At 36.7% G+C, this 27,458-nt stretch overlaps 3 protein-coding genes across 3 annotated transcripts in view; 2 read left to right on the top strand and 1 right to left on the bottom strand.

Moving 5' to 3' along the window:
* LOC123865092 (coactosin-like protein) overlaps positions 1–18,463 on the bottom strand; it is a 33,013-nt gene extending 14,550 nt beyond the window's left edge. Inside the window, exon 1 of the mRNA XM_045905941.1 lies at positions 18,061–18,463. Coding sequence (XP_045761897.1) covers positions 18,061–18,117 — 57 coding nt within the window. The 5' untranslated portion in view covers positions 18,118–18,463. The remainder of the gene's footprint in view (positions 1–18,060) is intronic.
* A 686-nt stretch (positions 18,464–19,149) lies between these two features.
* Positions 19,150–20,205, top strand: LOC123865097 (EKC/KEOPS complex subunit TP53RK). Its single transcript, XM_045905945.1, has 2 exons — positions 19,150–19,228; positions 19,312–20,205. Exon 2 carries the CDS (start codon positions 19,343–19,345, stop codon positions 20,057–20,059), a length of 717 nt encoding a protein of 238 aa, XP_045761901.1. The 5' UTR covers positions 19,150–19,228; positions 19,312–19,342; the 3' UTR covers positions 20,060–20,205.
* A 311-nt stretch (positions 20,206–20,516) lies between these two features.
* LOC123865088 (39S ribosomal protein L39, mitochondrial) lies at positions 20,517–26,815 on the top strand. The gene is made up of 8 exons (XM_045905934.1): positions 20,517–20,699; positions 20,772–20,951; positions 21,417–21,517; positions 22,288–22,429; positions 24,086–24,304; positions 25,255–25,368; positions 25,746–25,861; positions 26,656–26,815. The coding sequence occupies exons 1-8, from the start codon at positions 20,627–20,629 to the stop codon at positions 26,731–26,733; spliced, it is 1,023 nt and encodes a 340-aa protein (XP_045761890.1). The 5' UTR covers positions 20,517–20,626; the 3' UTR covers positions 26,734–26,815.
* Positions 26,816–27,458: the final 643 nt, after the last annotated feature.

Here is a 27,458-nt window from a genome sequence, read left to right as displayed (position 1 = left end):
CGGTTCAATGGCCGATCATTTACCATAAGTATCTACCTATATAATAGTTTATAATTCATAATATAATCCAGTCCCTTTATGTCCGTGTATTTTCCTGTTGTTATGAAGCAAGTAGGTAAAGTACGTAGGTATTTGTTGTGTGGCCATGACTGCACAACAATATGAGGCAGGACGAATTGATACAAAAGCCAATGACATTACCAACGGAATAATAAAACATACAATCGTTAATGCCCTGAAATCTTTAGCTAGGTACTAAGAAAAATATATGTAATAGACTATTAATAATTTCTTTACCACCCCATGGGAGGTGTACAGTGTGATCTAATCATAAAAGCATAATAGCCTATAAGCATATAATATAATGTATCTCAATGTGTTCCTTTGAATAAAGCCAGTCCTATACCAATCATCGGGTCGTTTCATCGCACATTTCCACCACTTGTCCCACGACCTTAGACTAATGACGATATACAATTACAAAAGATCAATAGATCCCGGGCGTGAAATCAATAAAAATCTATTGGAAGGATTAAAATATTTATTTTTTCGATTAACCCCAATATCAATTCATCGAATCGATTGATTCACATTATCATGGTTTATTTGGGATTATATTCCTACAACATTAGGTATCACAATTGAGAAGATAGATTTAACTTCTGAAAACAACTTTATGCATTCATACAAACAGTGGATATAGATTTAGATGGGAATTGTAAGGTAAGGATAGAATCAGTGAAGAACTTACCTAATTTAACGAATTTCTCCTCTCTCTCTCCTCTCTCTCTCCTCTCTCTCCTCTTTCATACCTATATCGTGAGGTTTATAAAAGCTGCAGGGGTTTTAAGGGGGTGGACTCCCAGGACACCAGTAACCTGTATCCCAAATATGCGAAATTGATTAAAATTCTTTATCTATGGGAAAAATGATCGTAATACAGGACCGATCACCCGCCTGCGGAGATGTCTGGCGTTCGGTTCGGTCCCCTCTTTAATGCCCTGCCCTTGGTAATGAACTTAATGACTCTACCACAGATTCGGAGTGTTGTTCCTATTAAAAAACATTTAGTCAACAGCAATTCAATGAGATCAGCAGGATTGATGTCGCGGCTATTTATAAATATCCGTTGTTTAGCTAAGCGTCCAGCTATTCGGCTTTATGGCGGAAGTGGCCAGTTGATGCACAAACTGATGTAAGATAGCGCAATGTATCAATCTGAACTAAGTGAAATTGGAGCTACTTTCATAGCTCACAGGAAATAAAGTACCTAGCCAAGCAACAAACAAATTGCTATTCTACCTACCACTGATAAATTTTGCGTTGTCACTGGTATTATATCTGATTTCCAAAATCACGCCGAGAACTCAAATTCAAATTCAAAATATTTTTATCCAATTAGACTTTTACAAGTACTTTTGAATCGTCAAGAGCATCTACCACTGGTTCAGAAATCAGAATGCCTCCTGAACTGAACAATGAACATCCGAGCATTTTAGTTTTGCGGGAATTCTCTTCAGTTCAGAGAAAGCCTGTTTATTCTTGGATGTTTTCGGCGTGAGTCTGGATTTGATTTAACTTTTTGCTGAAAACTTCCTATCGCTCCTATCCTTCCTATTAAGTAAAGGATAATAATATAGACCAATGAATGAATGAATGTCGACCAGCAGGGAGAAGTGGCGAATGCTCGTGAGGCGTGTAACACCTGCCCCCCAAAACGTCACTTCATGATGACCACGACCGCTCTGCCAAGAGTGTAGCGACAAAGAAGAAGAATAATATAGACAGCAAAAAACTTTAGGTGGATTGCTCCATATCAATTGTTTTAAATGACATTCTATTATAAAGTATATCCGGCTGGATTTATGCGCTTCTTTAGAGGAGGCGAGGATACCTCGTGGTTCGTTCGTTTTTCTCGGTTTCAGTTCCATAATTTACATTACAACCACTGGAGTTGGAAAAGCAAATTCCTGCACCGTTGCAAAGGTGTGAAAACATATTTAGAACAAAATGCCGTGTCATGACCCACTTGGCAACATTATACAAATTGTTTTCGAAAACTACACGAAATATCGGATTACGTGCCGTATCTACAGGCATGGTCCCAGAGGAAAATATAGGTAGCTACAATCTACATATTAGGCAAGTTTTACAAAACTTCGTCAGGCAGCTTATGGCCAAACCAAAAGACTAAACCAAACCAAAGGAAACCAGAGGAGTATGAGTTTAATGAAAACTGCCATACCCTTTCCAGATTAGCCCCGCTTCCATCTTAGACTGTTTCATCACTTACCACCAGGTGAGATTGCAGCCAAGGCCTAACTTGTATCTGAGTAATAAATATGATTGACTGATTGATTGACTGACTTCCGCACTTGGCCAGCTTAGTGGAATTGAGTGGGGAGCTGTGTTCAGTAGTAGGCTGGTGGTAAGGTGTGGCATGATGATGATTGCTTGATAATATCATGTACCTATTGTAAAAGTAAGCCAAGATGCTAAAGCGAAACTTTTGGGATATTATGAAAAGACCAAATAGCACCCAGTTAATTAATGGGTAAAATAAATAAATTAATTAAAGTAACAGTGAGTAAGTAGTCTGGCTGGAATTGTTTGCTCATGTCTAATTCAGGCCAATATTTACGCGTTTCCTGTTTATGTCGCGTACTAACGACCGCGACATTAAGGATAATACTGTTTGGATATTATCTTACCAAGAACTCTACGGATTTTTTGGCCAGAAATAGAATATATTTAGTTAGTTAGGTATTAGCTATTTGCCTTACGTAGATATTTGCAGTGCAAGAAAGTAGATTATTATTGGTCATTTTACTAGTTGCGGCTTTTGTTTTTTCTGGCCAACAAAGACCAAGAGCACAGAATATATTATAATACTAGCTGTGCCCGTGACTTCGTTCGCGTGAAATCAGCGCGCTTTATATAGCCACGGACGCTCAGGCGCGAGGCGTGTAGTACGTACTCTGTACGTTAAAAATGTTCGCCGTGATTCTTTAAATTGACATAACTTTTTTATTTATGAACCGATTGACATGAAATAAACACTAAATGTTAAGTGAAGCTTACTACAATATATTAGTAAAAACCGTATCTAAATCGAATAAGCCGTTTCTAATATTAGCGTGCACAAACACACAGACAAACAGACAAAAAAAAAATTAATTACAATTTCGGGTTCGGCATCGATATAATAACAACCCCTGCTACTTTTTTTTTATATATTTCCATTGTACAGACACCACTTTTCTACAATTTTATTATATGTATAGACTACAGTGACCAGCCAGCAAACTACTTGAGCAAAAAGCAGCGAAGTACGGGAAAGTTGGCGCAAGGGCCAAATAATTATCAACCAATCGCGTGCTTCCATGCGGTAGATTTGCAAGGCAACGCAGAGAGAAAGAGAGAAAGAGAGAGAGAGAGATACAGGCAGATACAGTTTGATAAATTATGTGACGGATTTGGCTGTTTGGAATGGAGATAGATAATATCCTGGATTAGCACATAGGCTACTTTTTATCCCGGAAAATGAAAGAGTTCCCACGGGATTTCGAAAACCTAAATACACGCGGGCGAAGTCGCGGGCATCGGCTAGTAGTACATATAGTTATGTAGTACCAAATAATTAGTGTCATAGATTATATGTAGATTATTTTATTATTTCGTTGTCTGCTACTTGACAGACGTTCAAAACGTCCTATGGTCCTTCGAGTTCACAGATGTTTTTACGAGTTATTTTCCGTGATCAGCTGTATGCAGGGTTGTTACAATGGAATTTTAAACAAATTTTTGCCTTCATAATCACGGGTATCACGCACCCTACACATCGTCGGTCCTAAGCACAGCTTGCCGGCATATTACGGACATGTAATTAACACCTTGAATATTTTTTTGAACATACAAAAGAGCTAGTAAATGAATTTATTGTTTCGTCGCTGTTCCCATCAGCGCTGCAAGCAAGGCTGCGAGTGAAGATAGCACCGCAGAGCACCCTTTCCTTACATTTAAATCACATCTTAATACGATTTACAAGCAAAAGGATGTCGTCTGCGAGCAACCGAATGAAAGGAAACGCGGGTATTTAATTTAAGCCGCCCGCCCCCCCCTCACCCAAGTCCCCCCATTTCATCAAAATAAATCAAGTACCACGTCTAAAAGAAGATCTCTCCTTTTAGGCGCGGTACTTGAGCCCCTACTCGTATCTACTCGTATCTAGGGTTCTCATCTTACAAATAGGGCTGGCATTTTTCGCGGGGGACGTTGTAAATCAATATGGTACTGACAAAATATAGGTAAGTAAGCCTTTAAAACCCTTTCTTGTAAATGGAACGACACATTAGCAATTCACGCATATTTTGAAGGCACCTGTACTATGATTTGGCTTTTTGACAGCCACAAAAGACGTTATCCTAATCCATCCAACAAGCAGACGTTCTTCTACATAATTAATTATAGTGCTGAAAGTAATACTTTTCTTTTCACAATGTTCCCTGCAGAAAAGGTTAGTAGTTAGCCTTGTTAGAACTGTCAACCTGTTTACGTTTAGTGATTTTTGTACAAACGTAAATGAAGTTGTTCTTTGGGGCGTGAAACAACATCCCGTTGGACTGCTGACCTTAAGAAGCTGGTGAGAAGTGGGTAGATGAGGAAAACGGAAGACCGTGGCTTGTTTGGCCACCACAAGCAGTCCAGCATTAGACGCAAACGCATTGATTGATTGATTCAATATATATAATTGAATAGATCGAAGAATACATAGAAATTAGAATAGAGTCGGTGCTAGGGCTAGTCCCTAGGCTGAGATATATGTTTTTGACCTTCTGATCCTGTAATTTGACAGACGTTGCCGAAGCCATCTCCCCCTTCGATGGGAAGGACCGGGTTGTTCATTTCATCAAAACACATCTAAATAAAGGCGAGCGTTCAACTCACGAGTTCGCGTCATGATTATTTTTAATCTGTCGAATATTGACCTAACTCCTTGGCGACTGGAATACAAATACCTATCTAATTTGAGTCGGGGATTTGTAAAACCCCGCATGCCATGCAGACCCAATTTTGCAGGAGATGATAAAGTGTTTAATTAGTAATGCAGCGATTATACAGGTTGTCCGGGATCGAAAGGTAACTTAGGGGTGGCTTTTACAACTTATTACCACTCTAAAAACTTTTTATTTCGTTTTTTTTTTAATGTTTTGAGCAAAAAAGTATAAGTAAACAAGTAGCATTAGTAGGTAGTTACTGAAATAAGTAGGTGTGACGGACGGACCTACGGGCTTAGTTTAGTACATAATATTATGGATATTGTATTATAGTCACACCATTATTCATCTTCACTGCCATTTTGATACGGAACGTATTTTTTTTTAAATATTAAAACACAAATGGCGTCATTTTTGCGCAATCTTTACAAAATTCGTTATGATAACGGAAATATTAAATTCGCTATGTATTATACTTATCATGACTAAATTATAGAATGACTAGATGATGCCCGCGACTTCGTCCGCGTGGATTTAGGTTTTTAGAAATCCCGTGGGAACTCTTTGATTTTCCGGAATAAAAAGTAGCCTATGTGCTAATCCTGGATATTATCTATCTCCATTTCAAATTTCAGCCAAATCCGTCCAGTAGTTTTTGCGTGAAGGAGTAACAAACATACACACACACACACACACACACATACATACAAACTTTCGCATTTATAGTATTAGTGTGATGTGAAGTGTGATGTGATAAGTAGTACATCACGCGATATATTTTATGTTGCATGTTACATAATAGGTATACTAAGTCTAGGTGTGAGTATTTTATTAAACCCCGATCCAAAAAGAGGGGTTTTATAAGTTTGACGTGTGTATCTGTGTATCTGTCTGTAGCATCGTAGCTCCGAAACTAATGAACCGATTTTAATTTAATTTTTTTTGAAAGGTGGTTTGATCGAGTGTTCCTAGCTATAATCCAAGAAAATCGGTTCAGCCGTTTGAAAGTTATCTGCTCTTTTCTAGTTACTGTAACCTTCACTTGTCGGGGGGTTTATTATTTATTTTTAATTTACACTTGTTGAAGCAATAAATCAATAAATTAGCAATCGCATTTCTTTAGTTTCTTATCTAGGTACTTACTACGTGGAATCGTGATACGAGTAAGTTATCAGAATAATTCATGATTATTCACTGCTGTAAAATTGCACATAATTCTACATTTTAGCAAGTCTTAACAATTTTATTAATAAACCTACACCGATAAGTGTGAATTCATAAAATCTATATTACCTACCTATTGGAAGACTATAGCACTTATTATGTGCGTACAGAGGGTGGTATATACAGCCACTTATTTTCCCATTTACCTAGTTTCCATTTCACGAATTAAAAAAAATACTTACTGTAGGTAGGTAGGTACCTAGTCATCTAGACTACTTTGCATATTTTATTTTTAACTTGGAAAATCAAGACGTTAACGCGGGATTTTCAAGAAACCTAAATCCACACTGATATTATCAAGTTACAAGCGTCATCTAGTGTTAAATAAGTAGATTACTTAATATGCGTAATAAAATCAACATGGTCCGTTGAATTTACAAATTGCACTTGAAAAAACCCGGGCGCTTATTATAAAAAGAGAAATTATAGTAAAAACCGGTCAAGAACGTGTCGGTTCACGCGCAGAGTGGGTTCTGTAGTTATCCGTCACAACAATAGGTGTCTAACAACTTCATCTAAGTAATTTTCAATGATACGGCTCCTGGTAGGTGCATTTTATGAGTTGGTCGATTTATGAATAGTTTGTTAAACTACTATTATCCAATAATAATCATTTAACTAGCAACAATTGTTTAGCTGTCAGTGGGGTGACTTTTTAAAATTTAATATTTCGCATCCGAAATATTTTTGAAATATTTTAGATCCAACAACATCCAAATTCCATACCATGAGAATAGACGAGAAAAATATGATACCGTTAAAAAATGTTTTTCAACATTTTATTTTACCATTTTGTCCGCATGTTAAAAAATTGCAGCTTTCTACATTACCCGGCAGGAAATATTTTACATCGACCTTTGGAAAGAGATAGCGGTTTCGTAGAGCGTCGTCTCTGTCGTTGAGACCGACAAAATGTCACATAGACCGTATGAGTGATAGAGACGACGCTCTGCGGAGCCGAAAATTCTTTCGATCGATGTACAATATATTTTCTTGCTGGCTACTGTAGTAATAGTCTCTGAGCTAAGCAGTGGACGGACGGACAGACAGACGAACATGGCGAATCTCACACACGGACATAACGAACATGGGTTCCTTGTTTTCTACGGAACCCTAAAATGAGAAATTATGGATAGTAAAAACTGAATGAACTGAGTCGCAATGTTCTGATTACGTTGGTCACGAAAAATCGAAAGTGCAAAAATTACTGCGCGTGAAAACAACGTAGAATAGATAATTAGACAGACTAGAATGTAAAATTACTTAATTGCTTAATTGTAATTAGATATCGTTTCAAATTATTGTCTAGAGATCTATTTTATTGATTAGGATGATGATTAATAGTAATATTATTATCATTGTAGTTTGTACAGAAAAGGTACAGGATGAAAGCTCTTTTTAAAAGTTTGAAAAGAGCTTTCATTTGAATTTAGAATTTAACATAAATAAAACCGTTACTAAGTATGAAACTGTCCAGCAATTTCTATTAGTGTTGTGCTGGAAAAAAAACCGTTGAGGTTTTGTTTTTTTTAACCGACTTCGAAAAAAAGAGCAGGTTGTCAATTCGTCGGAATCTTTTTTTTTTAATAATGAAGCAATCTTCGAGCAAGTGGGTGAAAATAATAGTGCATGTCATTCGAAACGCAATCGCCTGGCGGTGGCGAGTTGCCCAGACTGATGCACTCTGAAGTTCGAGGTCACGTGATTCTAAATTTGAACTTTCCCGCCGCGGGTATTCCTGTAAGCGTACTACCCTCCGTTCATTTATATTTAGCTTGTTACCAACTTAGCGACTTTAGTAAAGTTGTTAATGCCATTTAACATAGTATTAGAGGTTTGCCCAGAACTAAGTTCGTAGGTAAACCCTATATTGATAAACGGGAAAGGGTTATGGTCATATAGCGAAAATTCGTATGTCTATGGTTATGATTTTATTATTGTATGTAGGTTTGTATTTATGTGTGTTCCACCATAGCGCCTAAACTACTGAGCCGGTTTTGATGAATGAGGTGTCAATCGATTCGTTACTATATTCCGGGTGACATAGGCTACATTTTATACTAAAAAAATTGACCAGACGGATGTTACATCCAAAAAAGTGGGGGTCTCCAAATTTTTTTGTTTGATATTGTATCGAGTGAAGTGAAGCGACGTATGGCGATAGCAAGAACTGCGATGGATAAGCTGAAGAAAATATGGAAGAACAGGAATATAACAAAAGCCACGAAGATCCGGCTCGTTCGAACACTTATTTTCCCCATATTTTTATACGCTGCAGAGACGTGGACTTTGCGACTGACCGAAAAGAAGAAAATTGATGCTCTGGAGATGTGGTGCTGGAGGCGGATGCTAGGAGTCTCATGGACCGAATTTCGCACCAACGTCTCTATACTCCAAGAACTCGGAATTAAACAACGGCTTTCAGCGTTAGTACAGAGTCGCATATTGAAATTCTTTGGACACGTCTCCCGGCGTGAGAGTAACTCCATAGAGCGTCTTGTCGTGCAGGGCAAGGTGGAGGGCACCAGAGGGCGAGGAAGGTCGCCCATGCGATGGACCGACCAAATTAAAGCTGCTGTGGGCGGTCCCTTGCACGAGTGTACCAGGCTGTCAGCCAGCAGGGAGAAGTGGCGAATGCTCGTGAGGCGTGTAACATCTGCCCTCAAAGACGTTGCTTCATGATGACCACGACCGCTCTGTCAAGAGTGACACGACAAAGAAGATTGTATCGAGTGGGATATCAAATGAAAGAGGAAAAAACTCTTAAGTTCATAAATACAAATATACTTAGTCCAATGTTAAAATACACGACAGAAAATCAATTTTGTTATATTTATAGTTACCTACCTATCGTTAGCGGTTAGTAGTCGGGTTTTAGTGCTGTTTAACTTTATCTTGTTAGAGATACCTAAATAGGCATATGGATCCATCCTTCAATGCTTAGTAATATTTTCGTAGTATCGAAGCCCTTTTCTCGATATCAGAGGTCATCGCCCCGGCTGAGATGGATCTCGGAACAAAGGATGCTTTGTGGAGCACATGGAAAGTACTTCCGGCTTCTTCACGCGACGGAGAAACTGAAACGAGCCTACGAGTTGTTGCTGAGGTTACGAGCGAGTCTTATTACGGATTTTTAGGGTTCCGTAAGAGAAAAATCGATCAAGTGCGAGTCAGATTACAAAATTTAATCATACAGAAGAAGTAAAATTGTAAGAATCACTTTTTTCTATTATATACCTACAACCGTTCCTTTCATATCGATAGCTTTAAGGGTTGCTGAAATAATCAACTGTGACAGACAGACAGACAGACAGACGGAAGGACGGATGGCCGGGGAAAGTCGCATCATAAGGGTTCCATTTTTACCATTTTGGTACAGAACCCACATAGGATTGCTTCGCCTGAATGCTATTGATCCGTCTGCTTCATGTCAATGTCCAATGCGCTTAAGGGTGGACTTAGTTTTGAATGTCATTAGTAAGCAAATTGGTCTATCTATACTCTGTCCACGGAAAGAAGTCAGTAAAGCCGCCACTCTGGTGTTGCGCTCTCCCTGTTACGCAATCCCATACAAATGACAGAGACAAAAACCTTAGTGGGCGTTAACCATTTTGAGAAACCAACCAATCACTAACATGTTTCAAAAAACATTCGAAATTATATTTGAAAATATTTTCAAAAACATTCGAAATCCAATTCGAAAACATAGATTCGTTTGTGATTGGTTGGTGCCTCAAAATGGTTAGCACCCACTTAGATTTTTGCCTCTTGTCAATTTCGTATGGAAGTACGCGATAGAGAGAGCACGGAAAGTTAGTTTAGAACTAACTTCTTTCCGTGGCTAAAGTATAAGTTCGAGCCCAGCTCCATTGCTGGAAGATTCGAGATTTCATTACAATGCTTAGTCACAAGTTAATTATAAGTTAAGAGCGGAAAGCGCGAGAAAGCTGCCATATTGCCTCATTGCCTGTGAGAAATGAGCATTACTCATAATTATTCATTCATTCTTTATTTATTTACTAGCTAATACCCGGGATTTCGTCACAATGATTTCATTTTTAGGGTTCCTGAAGGGTGTCGACGGAACCCTACGGAACGGAACCCAACTCGCAGTAGAGGGTTTTTTTTATTTGAAAATTCCGTGAGAAATTCTTTCATTTGAAAGAATTTCTTTCTTTCGATTGCAGTCAAGAGCTAACTTGTATTCGAATAAAATAAACCAGTTAATTGCGAGTAAAAAAAATATTAAAATGTGTTCATTAATAAATAATAGTATTGTCAAAGTAAGAAACTATACCAAGTGGGGTATTATATTATGATGTGTTCATGAACAAATAATTACCTAGTATTTTAAAAATAACATAACTATACCGAGTGGGATATCATATGAAAGGGCTTTATCTGTACATTCTAAAACTTACTTAATTATGTTTATGCATAATAGTTTTTGATTTATTGTGCGAAATGTGGGGCAAAATACCCGAATACGGAACCCTCGGTGCGCGAGGCTGACTCGCACTTGGCCGGTTTTAAATTTAAAAAAATCGAAACTGAAGTTTTCGAGACTTACAAACTTGTACTAGAGGTACAGTTGACCTCCGCCGCTTATTCCTATTTGGGCTATAAGGTCAACATGGTATGGTACCTTTTTGCAAGTTTCCAATAATCGAGTATTTTAACCGGTAATTGAGCAATTCGCAACCACCTGGCGTCAAGTGCACTGCAGCGCGAGTTGAGAGGCTTCAATGAGTTAACTTTTTATATTTATTCATTTATGCTAATTGGGCTACACGTCTACGTTATGGGAGATATCTGTAAGAACTACCGTCAGGGGTAGTTCAAAAATGTTACTGTTGGCCTCGGTAGACCCAGTGTAGTTTAGTTATGGTCTATGGCCACAGTCTATGGCCTATGTGGTCTCACAAGGGGAGATTCGAGGTCCGATGTCCGTAGTCAACCAAACTAAAAGAAACTGGCGCGTCAAGTTTACGTTGACTAAAAGCCAAAAACCGCCACCACCAGTAAAAGAAGGCTAATACAAGTTTAAATTAAAAATTTATAACACCCCCGACGATCCAAAGTATCTGAGTTTTCCAAAACATCATTTTCAAATAAATAATTATGTATTTAGGCCATGGACGTATTATAACTATTTAGGCAACGTCCATCTTGACAGCTTGACATTTGTCTATTGACATAATATTATGAACCTAACGGTTATCTAACCTTCTTTTCTACAAGAAAACTAGAAAAGAGCTGATAACTCTTAAACGGGTGAACCAATTTTTTTAGATTATAGCTAAGAACACTCTCGATCAAGCCACCTTTCAAACAAAAAAAACTAAATTAAAATCGGTTCATTCGTTTAGGCGCTACGATGCCACAGACAGATACACAGATACACAGATACACAGATACACAGATACACAGATACACAGATACACACGTCAAACTTATAACACTTCTCTTTTTGGGTCGGGGGTTAAAAACAGGACCCGTTGGAAAGACATCATTTACTGACTGACTGATGCTGACTCGCCAGGGAGGCGCTCACTATCTTCAGTCAAGCAACACCAACAGAGGACGGAGTGATTTTTTTAATGCAATAAGATTTTTTCTCCTTTATTTCTAGGCTGCATCATCATTTGCTAGAAAGTCTGATTGCAGCCAAGCGCTAGTCTACAAATTAAAAAAAAATTAAGGTTTTTATACCTATGTACCTACCTACATATTGTCAGCCCCATTATAATCTAAGTACATAAAAGAAAAAGAAAATATTTACAAAATGTTTACTTTACAAAGTCAGTGAGTCAGGACTATTCTTTTTATAAGCATTGATGATGTGGGAAGTTATTTTTAGCGTGAAATGAAACCGACTTAGCAAGCGCAGTCGCAGCCAAATGCTAGTTGAGTAGGTCTCAATATTTTAAAGCACACTTGCCAGTCATCTCAATACTGGTCAGTCATGCAATGCCCGTTACTCGAAACTTAATCCTAATTAGATTTGAACCATTCTGAGAATCATCCACTAATCTTCTGTTATAGGCACCAAATAACTGGTTTACTGTTTATTTACAAACGGATCTCTATATGTATGTGTTACGGGCAACGTGATTAATTGGGCATTATTAATAAGGACCGGCCATTATTAATAATGCCCAAGAGCGATGGGCAAAGTGATTAATTTATCACTTTGACCGGCCATTATTAATAATGCCCGACGGCTCGTGGTCCATGTAATTAATCAGTGTTTGAAATAACTTGAATTTATCACTTGGAGCGGGCAGTATGAATAATTCCCTACTTGTAGCCGGGCAATGTGATAAATTGGACCGCGGCCGTTAACAGGGGCATGGAAAGCTCAGTAAGTTATGTTTTAGATAAATATTTAGGTTTTTAAGTTTAATTTATTAGTTTTTATGTTTTATCTGTTTTCATTCTATTTACTGTGTTTGCGCCTAACTTTATAGTCCCGAATAAAAGTATATTTATTTATTTATTTATTTATTTATTTACGTGCGGGGGGAGGGCCTTAGATTAGGTTAGGTTAGGTTAGGTTAGCTCCTCTTCCATTGGCAGAGGAGGCTCGAGTCACCCACTGCTGGTCATAAGATTATCGAAGCTATCCATCATATCCTCGAGGATTGGACGAAGAGGAAGCATGGAGCACTCACGTTCCACCTTGTACAGGTTCTTACGGGGCACGGGTGCTTTGGAAGATACCTGTGCAGGGTAGCGCGAAGAGAGCCCACAGAGGAAAGCCACCAGTGCGGTAGTGTCTCAGACACGGCACAACATACGCTGGCAGAGTGCCAGGCGTGGACGGAGCCTCGCCAGTCACTGGTGGATATTATGGGGCAGGACCTCTCATTGCCCGCCGTGACTAAATCCATGGTGGACAGTGAGAGGGCCTGGCAAGCGATGGTCTCCTTCAGCGAGGAAGTAATGACGCAGAAGAGGCAGCGGAGCGGCTGAGAGAGGAAGCCGAAAGCTCTCATCCCATGCGCTGTACAAGAATCGGGCGCAGGCGAGCTGCACACGACCGTCGCTTGCCCCCTTGAGTAGGGCCTCCGAGTAATAGACACGGGGAGTCTGTTACCCGCGGGAGAGTAGGTCCTCGAGTTGGAAGGCAAGCCCTTGTTTCGGGCGAGCCTTAAACGGTGTTGGGGCTCCTTTTAGTCCCAGAGCTGGGCCTGCCTTGGCGGGCCCGGGCGCCGTTAGCCGGGTCGCAGTTCAAAACGTTCGTGTCCCTGTGCCCAGCAACAACGATTGAGACGGCAAGCCGTGTGGTCTTAGTCGGTAAGAGTCTGACATAACCACCTCGCCTCCCCGAGCACGGTGGTATCCATGAGAATTTTCCCACGTATAAAAAAAAGCTTAGGTTAGGTTAGGTTCTTGCATTTAATAAACAAAAACACTACAGTTCACCTATTTTATTACTTTGCCCAAGGTAGGGTGGGCCTTATTCATAATGGCCGGGAAAAGTGATTAATTATGCTGTTTTAATCACATTGCCCAATTGAGTCGGGCATTATTAATACAGACCGGCCATTATTAATAGTGCCCGGACTTATCAAATTGCCCGCAACATATGCATGTGATAGTTAAGCTTGGTTTACACAAATGATCACACTTCACACTAATATTATAAAGCAGAAAGTTTGTGTGTATGTGTGTGTATGTTTGTTACTCCTTCACGCAAAAACTACTGGACCGATTAGGCTGAAATTTAGAACGGAGATAGATTATACCCTGGATTAGCACATAGGCTACTTTTTATCCCGGAAAATCAAAGAGTTCCCACGGGATTTTTAAAAACTTACATCCACGCGAACGAAGTCGCGGGCATCAGCTAGTATCTTATATTTGGCTAGCGGCTCGCACGAGTAGGCTCAGCAATCATTGACTTGGACCCATATTGATATTGATAATATTATGTGAAAGTGTGTCTGTCTGTCTGCTGTCTGCTAGTTTTAAACGGCCCAACAGTTTAAACGATTCTGACGAAATTTGGTACAGAGTTAGCTTACATCCCGGGGATGGACATAGGCTACTTGTTATCCCGGAAAATCAAATAGTTCCCATGGGATCTTTAAAAACCGAAATCCACGCGGACGTAGTCGCGGGCATCCTCTAGTTTGAAATAAGCAATGTATACCAAGCTTAACTTTTAATAAGTGGAATAAGAAATCAGAAATGCACCATCGCCGCCGATCGCGATGATCATTATAATTTCTGAACGCAAACACAAATGGCGCTTTTTTTTATTCGAACACGTGCTCCTATTACCTACATACTAAGAAATATTATTCATTGTTAAATGATGGATAGCGAATTTATTATATTGATTTATTGATGACTTTTTATTGATTGGAAACTAAAAATAACCACAATAATTTAGAGAGGAATGAAATGACTTTTATGAAATTCTTTTAAAATTGAACGTTCTAATAGAGAAATGGAACGCAATTTTAGACATAATGTTGTCACCTTGTTAACGTACCTACGTAAGGTCTGCTAAAATTTTCCTCAAAAACTACTTGACCTATTTAGATGCGGGTTTTTGCATTACTTAGAGCTGTCATCTCAGCTTTTCAGCAAGTCACTTACTTACCATCAAGTGATATCGGAGTCAAGCGTCTATTTGGCGCCGATATGGTATATCTTCGATAGACATCTTTGCTACGTGTACAACTTAGCTCTTATCATAGTGATTAAAGATAAACCGATACTAAGTATTTAAATGCAATAAATACCAATTACTTATCAGGTCTTCAATTATGGCGTCTTTTATTATCAAACCTAATTAAATCTACTTGCTCGATTATATTTGAAATTTAACCAGTAAAAAATAAAAATATTAGATTAACAGTTTTGTGTAAAAAAAAAAAACTATAAATATGGGTAACCTATCTTTTGCAGGGTGCTCACCCTTTACATAATGTATAATAATTTAGATCATTAAAAACAAATTACTTTATCAGTAACGTCGAAGCAATGCGAACCGGAAGTCTTCAGCTTAACTATAATGGCAGTACATCCTGTCTAGAATAGGATTTATTTAAGAAAAAAGTTTTTTTCTTCTTCTGGCTATTAAGTTATTATAATACACAAGTTTTATATTAGGTACGTAGTTTTAACAGGGTATTCAATATTGATACGTACCTGCATACATACTACCTACCTCTACCTTAAAGCCGTGTACAAACATTGAAGATCAATCAACTATGTTTTACGTACGTAGGTGCGGTCATTGCCCTGAATTCGACTTTTAAACTTGAATCCACAGAATCGATGTTCGAATTTTAAATATTTGTTACAGATAAAACCTAATTCTCAAACCTGGATTTTTTAAAAGTATTGTAGGTTTTTTATCATAAAAAAATTCTACTGAAAATAAAAAGTTAGTAAGTGACATTTCGTTTCTTAGATTAATTTCCCGGTTTTAAAATAAACATTTAGTAAAATTAAGTGATTGTTTTGAATAAAAAGTGTTACAAAAAAGAAAAAGTGTTTTCCAATCAATTGAGAATCAATCGAACCCTTCTATTTATACTTAAAAGAAAAAGATTAAAAATCGTACCTCTCAAGGTACCTACCTAACTACCAAGTAACAATCTCTACTTTTTTTGTAAGAAAAAACGTAGATCACTAATTGGCTCCACATTTCTTGTAAACATCATGTGTATTGTTTAGAGCGAGAAATGTAATTGCTTTATTTCACGTAAGACAATAATTCTAGATATTAAAAAATGAGTGAGCTATAATTTTTTTTTATATTTTTTACGGTTGACACTTGACAGGTTTAACGCATAGTTTAAAACTGAGATCTCATATGGTAGGTACTGAAGTCAAAATTGTACATAAGTAGGAATCCTTTTGTATCCAGATAAAAAATATTATGTCTGTCTCCAGAATAAAATCTTGCTATGCTAAAATATTATTTTGTTGATTCCTCTATTTTTTGGCGGCAGATACGTATATATAGACGACGCGACGCATCTGTAATTTTAAATAGGCATACTTGTATACTAGTATGGATTTGCGATAGATTTTATTTCAGGCTAATTGGGTAAAAATCAAAACATATAGGTATGTAATTTCATTTGTTTAGAGTCCATGTACTAAACAAATAGTTACTAGGTATATTTATTGAGAACATTTTGTTAACATGAAATATTTTACGACTGAAAATACAAAATTTTCAGAAAGAGTTTCTAATATTTTTTCATTTTTTTTTCTTATTTCTAGTACAAAACGGTTTAACGTCTATACTTGAAATACATACTTTTATTTTAAATTGAGAATAGATCCATTATGTTACTTCGAATGGCTGTTCATCGACCCATGACCGTCGTGGGTGTGTTTTATAGTCATGCTGTTTTTTGTTATAGCAGTAAAAAAAAATTGATGCACTTTTTTGTTTGTTATTTTTTGCAAATTATTTTGTAATATAGCGGGTTACTTTTGTTATGATGTACATAATTTCAATATTATTAATGGAATAAATAAATAAATTGAAATAAGTATTTATTTAATATAGAATTGGAATGGAATTACGCACAGTTGGACAGGGAAGACGATCTAAATATATGAAACAAAATAGCTGACTGACTGACTAACTCAATGATCTATCAATGCACAGCCTAAACTGCTGGACGGATGGGGCTGTTTGGCATGCAGATAGCTATTATGACATAAACATCTGTTACGAAAGGATTTCTGAAAATTCAAGCCCTAAGGGGGTAAAATAGGGGGTTGACAGTCCACGCGGACGAAGTGGCGGGCATAAGCTAGTTAGGTATACTCATTACTTAAGTTACTTTATGATGAACCGTTATATTATAGTCCCATTGGACAATTTGTTAATAACTAAGTAAGTTAATATTTTTAACTGACTTTGTTTATTTGTCTTTCGTATTTGCATTTTGCTAAAATATATGTAATAGTGTAACGGACATATTTGTTCAGATCTCGGCCATCCATTGTTCACAGCTGTACCGTTTCACTAATAAAATCTCTTGGAACTAACTGTTTAATTTCACCGCTCCCATGCTTTTGGTGGGAAAATGGTGATTTTGAATTGCTTTTAAATCGCTTTACATATTTTTATTAACCAACGAAAAATGAGGTTTTCAGTTCAATGAATTCAACAGTTCCAACCTGCTATAAATGGATAGCACCTAAATTGTTTAAATATCATTTCTAGCAGCCTACATTAATAATAAATAATCGATCTATCTGTAGGTAATCTGTTGATAAAATAAAATTTTGTTTCTTTATTTATTTAGGGGCTTTTATATTTACCTATATGTCAGCCCCATTATAATCTAAATACTTACTTAGATATGAAATCAAAACAAAGAGCAGACGGGTCACCTGATGACAAGTGATTACCGCCTAGTCCTTAAGGACTCAAACGTTGATATTTTAAAATTATTCTAAATTATTTGTCAATAAAATTTATTTCACGTTCTTTTATGAAAAACGCAACGACGTAAACTGAAAAAAAAACCAACAAGATTCCAATAGGAAATTAAAAAGAATTTTACGGAATTCCGTTACAACGAATCAAAAGAATACCTAATCTTGGTTAGGCGCTACTCATCTCCCAGACATAGATTCAAAGATTTCCATCAAACGAAAATCATATTAGCGGGAGACAGGCACGCCTGCATTGCTATATCTACGAAAATGCACCCAGACATTTCTATAGCACGCCACTTCACCCCCCCTCGCATATCAATACGGTGCGCCATGGTTAAGCCATGACTAACAGAACATACGGCTCTCTCATGGCTATAATTCACAAAACAATAAACATAAAAAAATCACTTACTTTCTTAGGCCCATTCTGTACGATGTTGTCGTATTCCATACCTTCCACAGCAGACATTTTCACTTTTAAAAAATTATCACTAAAAAAGTAAAAAACTATACACTTAAAAAGTGTTTTTTTTTTTTAAATGCACTTTATCAGTTCTTGCACGTAACCCAGTCGATTAGGGATGGCACTCGATTGTAAATAGTCTCGTTAAATCACTGTGTCCATTAAAGAATTTGGGGGAATTAGGCGGTCACCGATCGTACGTCGTGCGGACTGCCGGCACGGGTGCAGCCAATATCAAACGCCCACACAGCCTCCCTTGCTCTCCAGCGAGTGAAACAGCCTATCATACCTACCTACTATGTATAGAAAGTTGATATAGCAACGAGTGTTGAATGTAAAGTGCGGCTTATCTACGACGATTTTGTATATATCTTTGGTGCAACGTTTCTTTTCACAGTTTTTCATCAGTGGTTTTATTCTGTATTGTTACCTATAGTAATTCTTTACGAGAAAATATGAGTTCTCTGTTCATAAAATCGTCTTTATTGCAAAAATGTCTGCATAAAATAGAAGTAGTAAATACTTGCATTTTACCACTTTTATTTTCATATTCTTTATTCTTAATTTAAAGTTTTCCCTTTTTATTGACCTAAAGTCTTAATTAAATTAACTGCTCATATTTTATAAACGAAACATAAATGTCAAATCAGTGTTTCCCTTTTAGGAATTTCTTAGAGCCCAATTTTAGGGCGAAAAGACTAATATTAGGTATGGCTAAGGGCGCTCTTTATGTAGCAATTTGGAGTAACTAATATCAAACTTCAGGTTTTAAAACTATGTTTGACACCCACACTCCTAACTACTACTACTAACTACTATAGGATCATGAAGTGTTAATGAAAACGTGAAATGATGTCGGCTAATATTTGATAATAGTAAACGTGAAAAAAGTTCTATGTGCTCTAAATCAGAGTATTTCAAATTATTTAAGATAGTTTAGGTCAAGTAGGTATCTACAGAAACTAGTGTAAAACTAAAAACATAAGTGGAAACACTGTATCAAGTGCCAATCAAACTTCAAGAATCAAGTGTCAATGTCACGGGCCTGGGGCCGGCTGGCTGTTATCGAAAAAGCATAATTTTTTATTTGTGTTGATTGAAATTAAGGAATTATAAAGTAAATGTGATACACATTATTAATTATTATACATCTTACAGTTTTCTCTTTCAACCCTCACCCTGGCGAATAATATTTTTTAGGTTATAAACTTATTCTACAAAATACTACAAAATGGTTGAAGAATTAAAGATATTAAAACAAGGTGCCGAGGCTAAGCTGTACATCTGCAATTACCTTGGAAAACCTACTCTAATCAAGGAGAGATTCAAGAAGAACTATCGGCATCCTGATTTGGATACTTCAATAACCAAAGAAAGAATGAAAAACGAAGCCAGATCTATAGTAAGGTGTAAAACAGCTGGAGTCAAAACTCCAGCTTTATATTTGGTTGATTTTGAACGCAGGCGTATCTATATGCAACATTTTGAAAACAGTATTACAGTGAAGGATTTTATTATAAACTTAAAAAGTAGTAACAACCAGGGTGATATCAATACATTAGATGTGTATGCTCATAAAATTGGTGAAGTGATACGTAAAATGCACGAAAATAATATAATACATGGCGATCTAACTACATCTAACATGTTACTTGTTGAAAGAAATCCAAGTAATGAATTAGAAAATTCTAAATGGTTAAACAATACTAATATAGATTTAGTTCTAATAGATTTTGGCTTATCATTCATAGATTCGAGCACAGAAGACAAAGGTGTTGATTTGTATGTGCTAGAGCGAGCTTTAATTAGTACACACAATGAATATCCGGATCTGTTCAGTAAAATATTTGAAGCCTACAAAAATTATAGTAAGAATAATATAAAGGAAATAATTAGCAAGTATGAAGATGTAAGAGCAAGGGGAAGAAAGAGAACTATGGTAGGTTAAGTAATTAAAAATAAGTAACAAGTAACTAGATAAGTGTGGTAAGCTTAAACCTTTAATTGGAAAATCATTTCCAAATATTAGGTGTTATTGTAAAATTGTTTCTAATTTTGTATATTTAAAAATCAATAAATGAATCATCATTTAAATTTTATTGGTTTTATTTTTAAAGTAATTTACGTTTCTATGATGCAAAATTATCTTTATTTTTATTATATAAAATAAAAACCTAATCAAAAGTGTAATTGGGCCCAAGGACTACAAACTAATTTGTCCTTTATTTGAAGTGGGCGCACATTTTGTTTTCAATATTTTCGGTTCAATTGTTACTGTAGGTAGTGTAGTTACTGTTGTCTGTTAGACGGCATATAATGGTACGTAGACTACAGACCAGTATAAATATTAATAATGCATATGGCAACATTTTATTATATATCTATTTACTCTGTCAAATGTCAAACTCATGTTTTGATTTTAAATAGAAAATAACCTTAAAAGTTTTATTATTTTTGTAAATTATTTGCGAATTTAAACAATTAAATTACAATACATTAATTATAGACATTCAAAATGAAACAACATGCATTATCTTTATCGAAATCTCTACTTTTAAATAACAGTGCAAGAAGTCTTACTGCAAAAAGTAATAATTCCAATACAAAATTAAATTGCTTTAGATTTTAGAATTATATTAACAGTTTATTGTGATTTGAAGGATGTCTAAGCACCGAGGAAGCTGTAGAGCGTCGCAACCACCTTTTTGTGTTAGAAAAGAAACGGCAACTTGAAAAAGTGGGAAGAATTGAGAAAATTGAAGTGAACTACAAAGGCGTACCTAAAGATTGTACTTTGGTTATGAACAAGGATATTTCTACACCTTACGATTGTGCGAGGCGTAAGTAGAGATTACTTCATTACTTTCACTCCGCTTAGTTACCAAAAAAATCTACTTATGAAAAAAAAAAGAATCCCCATCCTAATAGGTAGTACCTAAAAGCAAATAGATTTAAAAAAATCGGTAGTTTGTTAAACCAGAAAAAGTAGCCAGGAAAAGGCTGGAGAGTGTACCTAATATTAATACTGCACACTACTCCATACAGTTAAAATTTTCATTACAATTTACAATCCCTGTATAACATTTTTTTTGTATGATTTTGAAGAATTTACTATTTTTTGTACAGTGTAAAGTCTACATTGCAAACTTCTATTTAAAGAAAAACTCCTTAAAATGCAGAAATTGCGAAGGTTCCTTTGGTTTACATTGTTACCTACTCTGTTATTCTTTTTTTTTTTAACAAAACAACAATAAAACAATTATAATTGCTATTATAATTCTACACTATTTTTAATTTCATTGTAGATTTCACTGAATGGCACATGGAAAATAGTGCACTGGCACTGTTAGATGGTACAGTACATTGGGACATGCACAGACCACTCACTGAAAGCTGTACATTACAGGTGAGTATCTTGTTAGAATATTTTATATACAAAGACTGCTTTTGTAATGCTTCTCCAATTTCTGCTTTAGTAACTCACAAGAACTTAAAAAATTCTGGAGATATATGACAAACTGAGCTCTGCCACTTACGCAGTTAGAAAGATTTGACAGTTGACTGTTGTGGAAACTACAAAAATTGTACATTTTGCTTATTTACATAGTATCATGTCTTATGGGGAATCTTGATATGGGGTAAAGCGGCAGATATCAGGAAAATTTTTGTATTATGTCAATATGCACAATCTATAATTTAAAACCATAAGATTCCCTTCAAGACATATTTAGGAAATAGGTATTCTTACAATAGCCTCTCAACATATTTACAACATAGGCGAAATATTCTTAGTTACAAAAAAATTGGTGATCTATTATACAATAATATTGTAGGTAATTAGCTGGACTTCGTCTGCGATGGCGCTTGCTGGCGCGCGTGCTGTGCTTGTTTGGAGTGTTTTTTTTTTGTTAAGAGTGGCTGGTTTTTGTGTTAGTTGGTGTTTTTTGGTGGTGGAACTGACTGGGAAGCGCTCTAAAGGGGCGCCGCGCGTGTGTCGGCGGACGCCGGCGCAGACGGAGTCCATACTTGTATAAATTCAATAACTTGAAAATATCACAAATTTGACATTGGCTAATCAGAGTAAAGCCAGATTTAAAGAAAAAGAAAAAAAAAGTAATTAGCTTTTCTTATTATCTCACTCTTAATTTGAATATGATTTTCAATATGAATCTGCAGTTCCAACCATTCAACATAGCAGAGCCACAGCAGGTCAACAAAGCCTTCTGGCGCACGTGTTCTCTGGTGCTGGGCGCATGTGCCACTGTGGCCTTTAAGAGCACCGTGCCTGCTGTGCTGCACAGCTTCCCCGGACCTGACAGTAAGGATCACTGTGATATTATGGTTTAAAATAGAGTTTAATCTAACGTGAGCAGTTGCGTGCAGGTCATAGAGGCATAAAAGCTCCGCTTACCCTATTTATAACAACTTAAATGCTATTTTTCATTTACCTGCCAGTAAAAAATGCGGAAGTATCTGGCAACCCACTGTATTATTATCTGAAAAATCCTACCATTATGTGATTAATAAAAGAGGTCATGACTCCCAGTGATGAGGAATATGATGGCAGTAAATGAGTTCCTACCTAAATGCCTACTCTGGCTTCAAACCCTGGGCACACCACTGATTCATGAGTGGCATTTCTTATACAGTATGTGTGTTTTTTTCAGTTTTCCTATATCTCTTATGGTTTTGGATTTCCCCATAATGTTCCAATTAAAAAAAATTTTCAAAAGAAAAATAAAACCGACTTCAAAAACGACAAACACTAAAAAGTAAAAAATAACTTTTGTTTAGCTACACGTGTAATGCACCTAGGTATGAAGTCGAGCGAGCATATTAAAACAAAATTAGAAATCCAAGAGTGAAGCTCGCCCGACTTCATACCTAGGTGCATTACACGTGTAGCTAAACAAAAGTTATTTTTTACTTTTTAATGTTTGTCGTTTTTGAAGTCGGTTTTATTTTTCTTTTGAAAATTTTTTATTTCACAATTTTTAGTGGCCCTACTGTACTATAATATGCTGTGCCCAGTTAAAACCCTACTGTTTACTAAGCTATTACACTGATCGCGAGCAATTTGCTCCTATCCATTGAGGAGTTCTGTTCTCCATCTCCGAAGATATTCATCAGATCTTCACCAAATTTATATGGGACCACCTGCACAGTATACCCTTTCAAACAAAAAAAAATTTTCCAAATCGGTCCAGGGGTCTTTGAGTAATCGGGGAACATACATAAAAAAAAAAAAAAAGATTCCGACGAATTGAGAACCTCCTCCTTTTTTGGAAGTCGGTTAAAAACACTATATAAATACTAGATGATGTTTGTGAGTGGATTTAGATTTTTAAAATCCTGTAGAAACTCTTTGATTTTCCGGGAACAAAATCCAGCTGATCCATACTACACATACTGTAATATTTTTCTATGACATACAAGAATAAAATAGTCTCTTCTAATAAAAAATAATTCTTTAATTCACACACTATACACTAATGCCGCCCATGCGTTACGTTCTTGACAAGAATTATAACCATTTAGTGTCATATGTTTCATGTTTCATTTCATTTCATCACACTAATAATATTATAAAGGCGAAAGTTTGTGCGTGTGTGTTTGAGTGAGTGTATGTTTGTTACTCCTTCACGCAAAAACTACTAGATGGATTTGGCTGAAATTTGGAATGGAGATAGATAATATCCTAGATTAGCACATAGACTACTTTTTATCCCAGAAAATGAAAGAATTCCCACAGATTTCGAAAAACCTAAATACACGCAGGTGAAGTCTCGGGCATCGGCTAGTGTTTCATACATCTTTTTTTTTTTTGATACTTCTAGGCTATCTGCAATCAGTCATTTGCCGACTATAATCAGATTATATGAGTGCGTTGCGGGTTTGGAGAAGGTCACTCCATCAAGAGACTCTTCTCATAGGGCTATCCCTGTTCATACATCTATCTCCTTTCTTCTTACAGTCCGAAGTGGCTCATTCATCTACGACATAGATCTGCCATCACTACCGGACTGGCGGCCCAGCCCACAGGAACTGCACACTCTCTCAGCTGAGTATATCGGCCTGTGCAGGAAAAAGCTGCCCGTGGACAGACTCGACGTTAGTGAAGAGTTGGCTTTGGAGATGTTTGTGGATAACCCGCACAAGACCAAGCAAATACCTAGCATTGCCAGGACCAATGGTAAGAGAGAATAACAGACAATACTTGTAACATAAAAGCGGACATTGTCTCCAACCAAGGGAGAAAGTTTGAATATATAATTACAAAAAAACGGCCAAGTGCGAGTCAGACTCGCGCACTGAGGGTTCCGTACTCAGGTATTTTTTCCAACATTTTGCACGATAAATCAAAAACTATTATGGATAAAAAAAAACTGTTTTAGAATGTACAAGTAAAGCCCTTTCATATGATACCCCACTTGGTATAGTCATCTTAATTTAAAAATTGAAACATATTTAATTTTTTTTAAATGATGTAACTACAAATTCATGGTTTTCAGATTTATTCCTGTATTTGTGCTATAAGACCTACCTACCTGCCAAATTTCATTATTCTAAGACAACGGGAAGTACCCTATAGTTTCTTGACAGACACGACGGACAGACAGACAGACAGACGACAAAGTGATCTTATAAGGGTTCCGTTTTGAATTTTTATTATTTGTTGTTATAGCGACAATAAAAAGAAACATTCTGTGAAAATTTCAACTCTACCTATTATAGTTTACGAAATACAGCCCGCTGACAGATAGACGGACGAATAGACAGCGGAGGCTTAGTAGTAACCCAAAAAATGATACGAGAGATTTGATGAAATTCTTACTAAACACAGTCTCCCACTCAGCATTACGTTGCAGCAATCTGTAGGTTTGGTTTTCAGTTGAGTCTTACACTGGAATTCATAGTCAAGATAGGTGCTTCTTTACGGGGGTCTTGAATTTATTGTCGCGAGGTGTGAAAAGTAGAGTATTCAACACAAAGGGTAATGCTGTCTTCGTCTTGGACGCCCGTAAGCCCCGCGCTTTACTTAGGATTCTACATGCACGCTACGCTCAGGAGTTACGGAATCCCTCGTTACGCTTTTGGGTAATGTTAGACATTACACCCATGTTGAATACTATTTTATTGCAGGTAAAGTGACGCTGTACAAAATAGACAAACACGTGGACATATCCAAAGGGCCCATGATCAGCAACACGGGGCAGATCGGCAAAATGGCTATCACAGCTGTACACAAACTCACTGGTGAGTTCTGTTTCATTGCAGGTTAATTATTGAAGTGCAAATGAAGGCGTATACTTTGGCTGATACCTATAGAACTTTGAGTTTGCTCAGATTTAAGACTGTTAAAACGAGACAGCGTTATACCGCTGGCATCAAATTTTCCCGTTTTAACTGAAACTTAAGATTTAAACATAAGAGCAGATCCTTTTTACGACCTCTTTATTAGAACATTTTTTAAAATTTTTCTTTGCAATTAATGGGCAAGCATTAAATATAACTATTACCAAGTCAATAGCATTAGTAGTTACTGAAATAAGCTGTGACTGACAGATAGACGACGTCGTAGGGCTGCATTTTTACTATTTCGCTACAGAACTCTAAAAGCAACTTTCTTGCAGGTTCAAGTGAGAGTGAAGTAAAACAGCTGTACAGGTTTCAAGGCGTGGCTCTACCCATCGGAGTGATATTGAACCATTTCGCCTTCTCCATACTCATCGAGAGAGCCAAGAAATTGGTAAAGTATACTTTTATTAATTTAATACTTTATATGCAACTAGAGCATGCCCGCAACTTCGTCCGCGTGGATGTAGGTTTTCGAAGATCCCGTGGGAACTGTTTGCTTTTCCGGGATAAAAGTTGTCTATGTCAATAACATGGACGCAAGCTTCTTACGGTACCTTTCATATACATCGATTGAGCGGATGGGTCTTTAGGAATCCAGTGGGAACTCTTTGATTTATATGATAAAAAGTAGCCTATGTCCGTCCCCGGGATATAAGCTAACTCAGTACCTTTCGTCAGAATCGGTTAAACTGTTGGGCCGTGAAAACGTAGCAGACAGACAGACACAATTTCGCATTTATAATATTAGTATGGAAGTATGGATTAGTGAATATCTAAGTGACTAAGTTGCGTGAAAGCAACAGGCTGAGTTTAGTTCTATTATTTATTATCGCTGTAACAATTAATAGCAATTTCAAAATGGCCGCCTTGAAAATCACACTATCACACTAATATTATAAAGGCGAAATTTTGTATGTGTGTGTATGTTTGTTACTCCTTCACGCAAAAACTACTGGACGGATTGGGCTGAAATTTAGAATGGAGCTAGACTATACCCTGGATTAGCACATAGGCTACTTTTTATCCCGGAAAATCAAAGAGTTCCCACGGGAATTTTAAAAAACCTACATCCACGCGAACGAAGTCGCGGGTATCAGCTAGTCAAGTGTTACTTCTTTTACGATAGTACGGAACTCTTCGTGTGCGAGTCCGACTCGAACTTGACCGATTTTTTCTTAATTGCAGAACTCAGCGCGATCGCCAATCCATCCCGTCGTGGATACGAGGGAGCCTACACAAGAGAGCATCGCTGCTCGAGCATAGTAACTTTATATATAAGTAGTATTTTAATTGTAGGTAGTGTATTATAATAAGAACTTAATTTAGAAATAAAACAATTTCAATAGTTTGTTGTTTATTTTCAATCTGTTTTTAAATAAAACAAGTGTAAATTAAAAATTTATAACACCCCCGACAAGTGAAGGTTACAGTAACTATGTAGAAAATTGCTGATAACTTTTAAACGGCTGAACCGATTTTCTTGGATTATTGCTAAGAACACTCTCGATCAAGCCACCTATCAAACAAAAAAACTAAATTAAAATCGGTTCATTCGTTTAGGCGCTGCGATGCCACAAACAGATACACGTCAACCTTATAACACCCCTCTTTTTGGGTCGGGGGTCAAAAAAGAAAGTTAACAGAGCTCTCTCTGTCACTTACTCCATACAACTGTAGTTCCAATTTCATTTGAATATTAAGCAACCAAAGTCCATGAAATGCAGACATATTCTAGAAACTAATATCTGTGCCTGTGGGGTTTTAGATTTTTCTAAAAATATGTAGTTTTAAAATTACAGGGGCTCAAAGATTTGTACGTGAATTTTAAGACCGCGTAACTTTGAAACCGAATATTTTAACAGAAATCTGGAAACCACAGGCATAGATATTAGTTTCTAGAATATGTCTGCAAAATTTCATAGACTGGTTGCTTAATATTCAAATGAAATCGGAACTGCGTTTGTATGGAGCGAGTGACGGAGAGACCC

The sequence above is a fragment of the Maniola jurtina genome, chromosome 5 (assembly GCF_905333055.1).
Source record: "Maniola jurtina chromosome 5, ilManJurt1.1, whole genome shotgun sequence".
Lineage (NCBI taxonomy): Eukaryota > Metazoa > Arthropoda > Insecta > Lepidoptera > Nymphalidae > Maniola > Maniola jurtina.
Note: the sequence above shows the minus strand (reverse complement) of the source record. Positions and strands in the feature narration are given on the sequence as shown.

What these genes read in the sequence shown, in the direction of transcription:
- LOC123865088 (XM_045905934.1), top strand. Translation starts at nt 20,627, where the DNA reads ATGAAACAACATGCATTATCTTTATCGAAATCTCTACTTTTAAATAAC. An exon ending in AAGAAGTCTTACTGCAAAAA is followed by an intron (nt 20,700 to 20,771) that starts GTAATAATTCCA and finishes TGTGATTTGAAG; the next exon opens with GATGTCTAAGCACCGAGGAA. An exon ending in AGCTGTACACAAACTCACTG is followed by an intron (nt 25,369 to 25,745) that starts GTGAGTTCTGTT and finishes ACTTTCTTGCAG; the next exon opens with GTTCAAGTGAGAGTGAAGTA.
- LOC123865097 (XM_045905945.1), top strand. Translation starts at nt 19,343, where the DNA reads ATGGTTGAAGAATTAAAGATATTAAAACAAGGTGCCGAGGCTAAGCTG.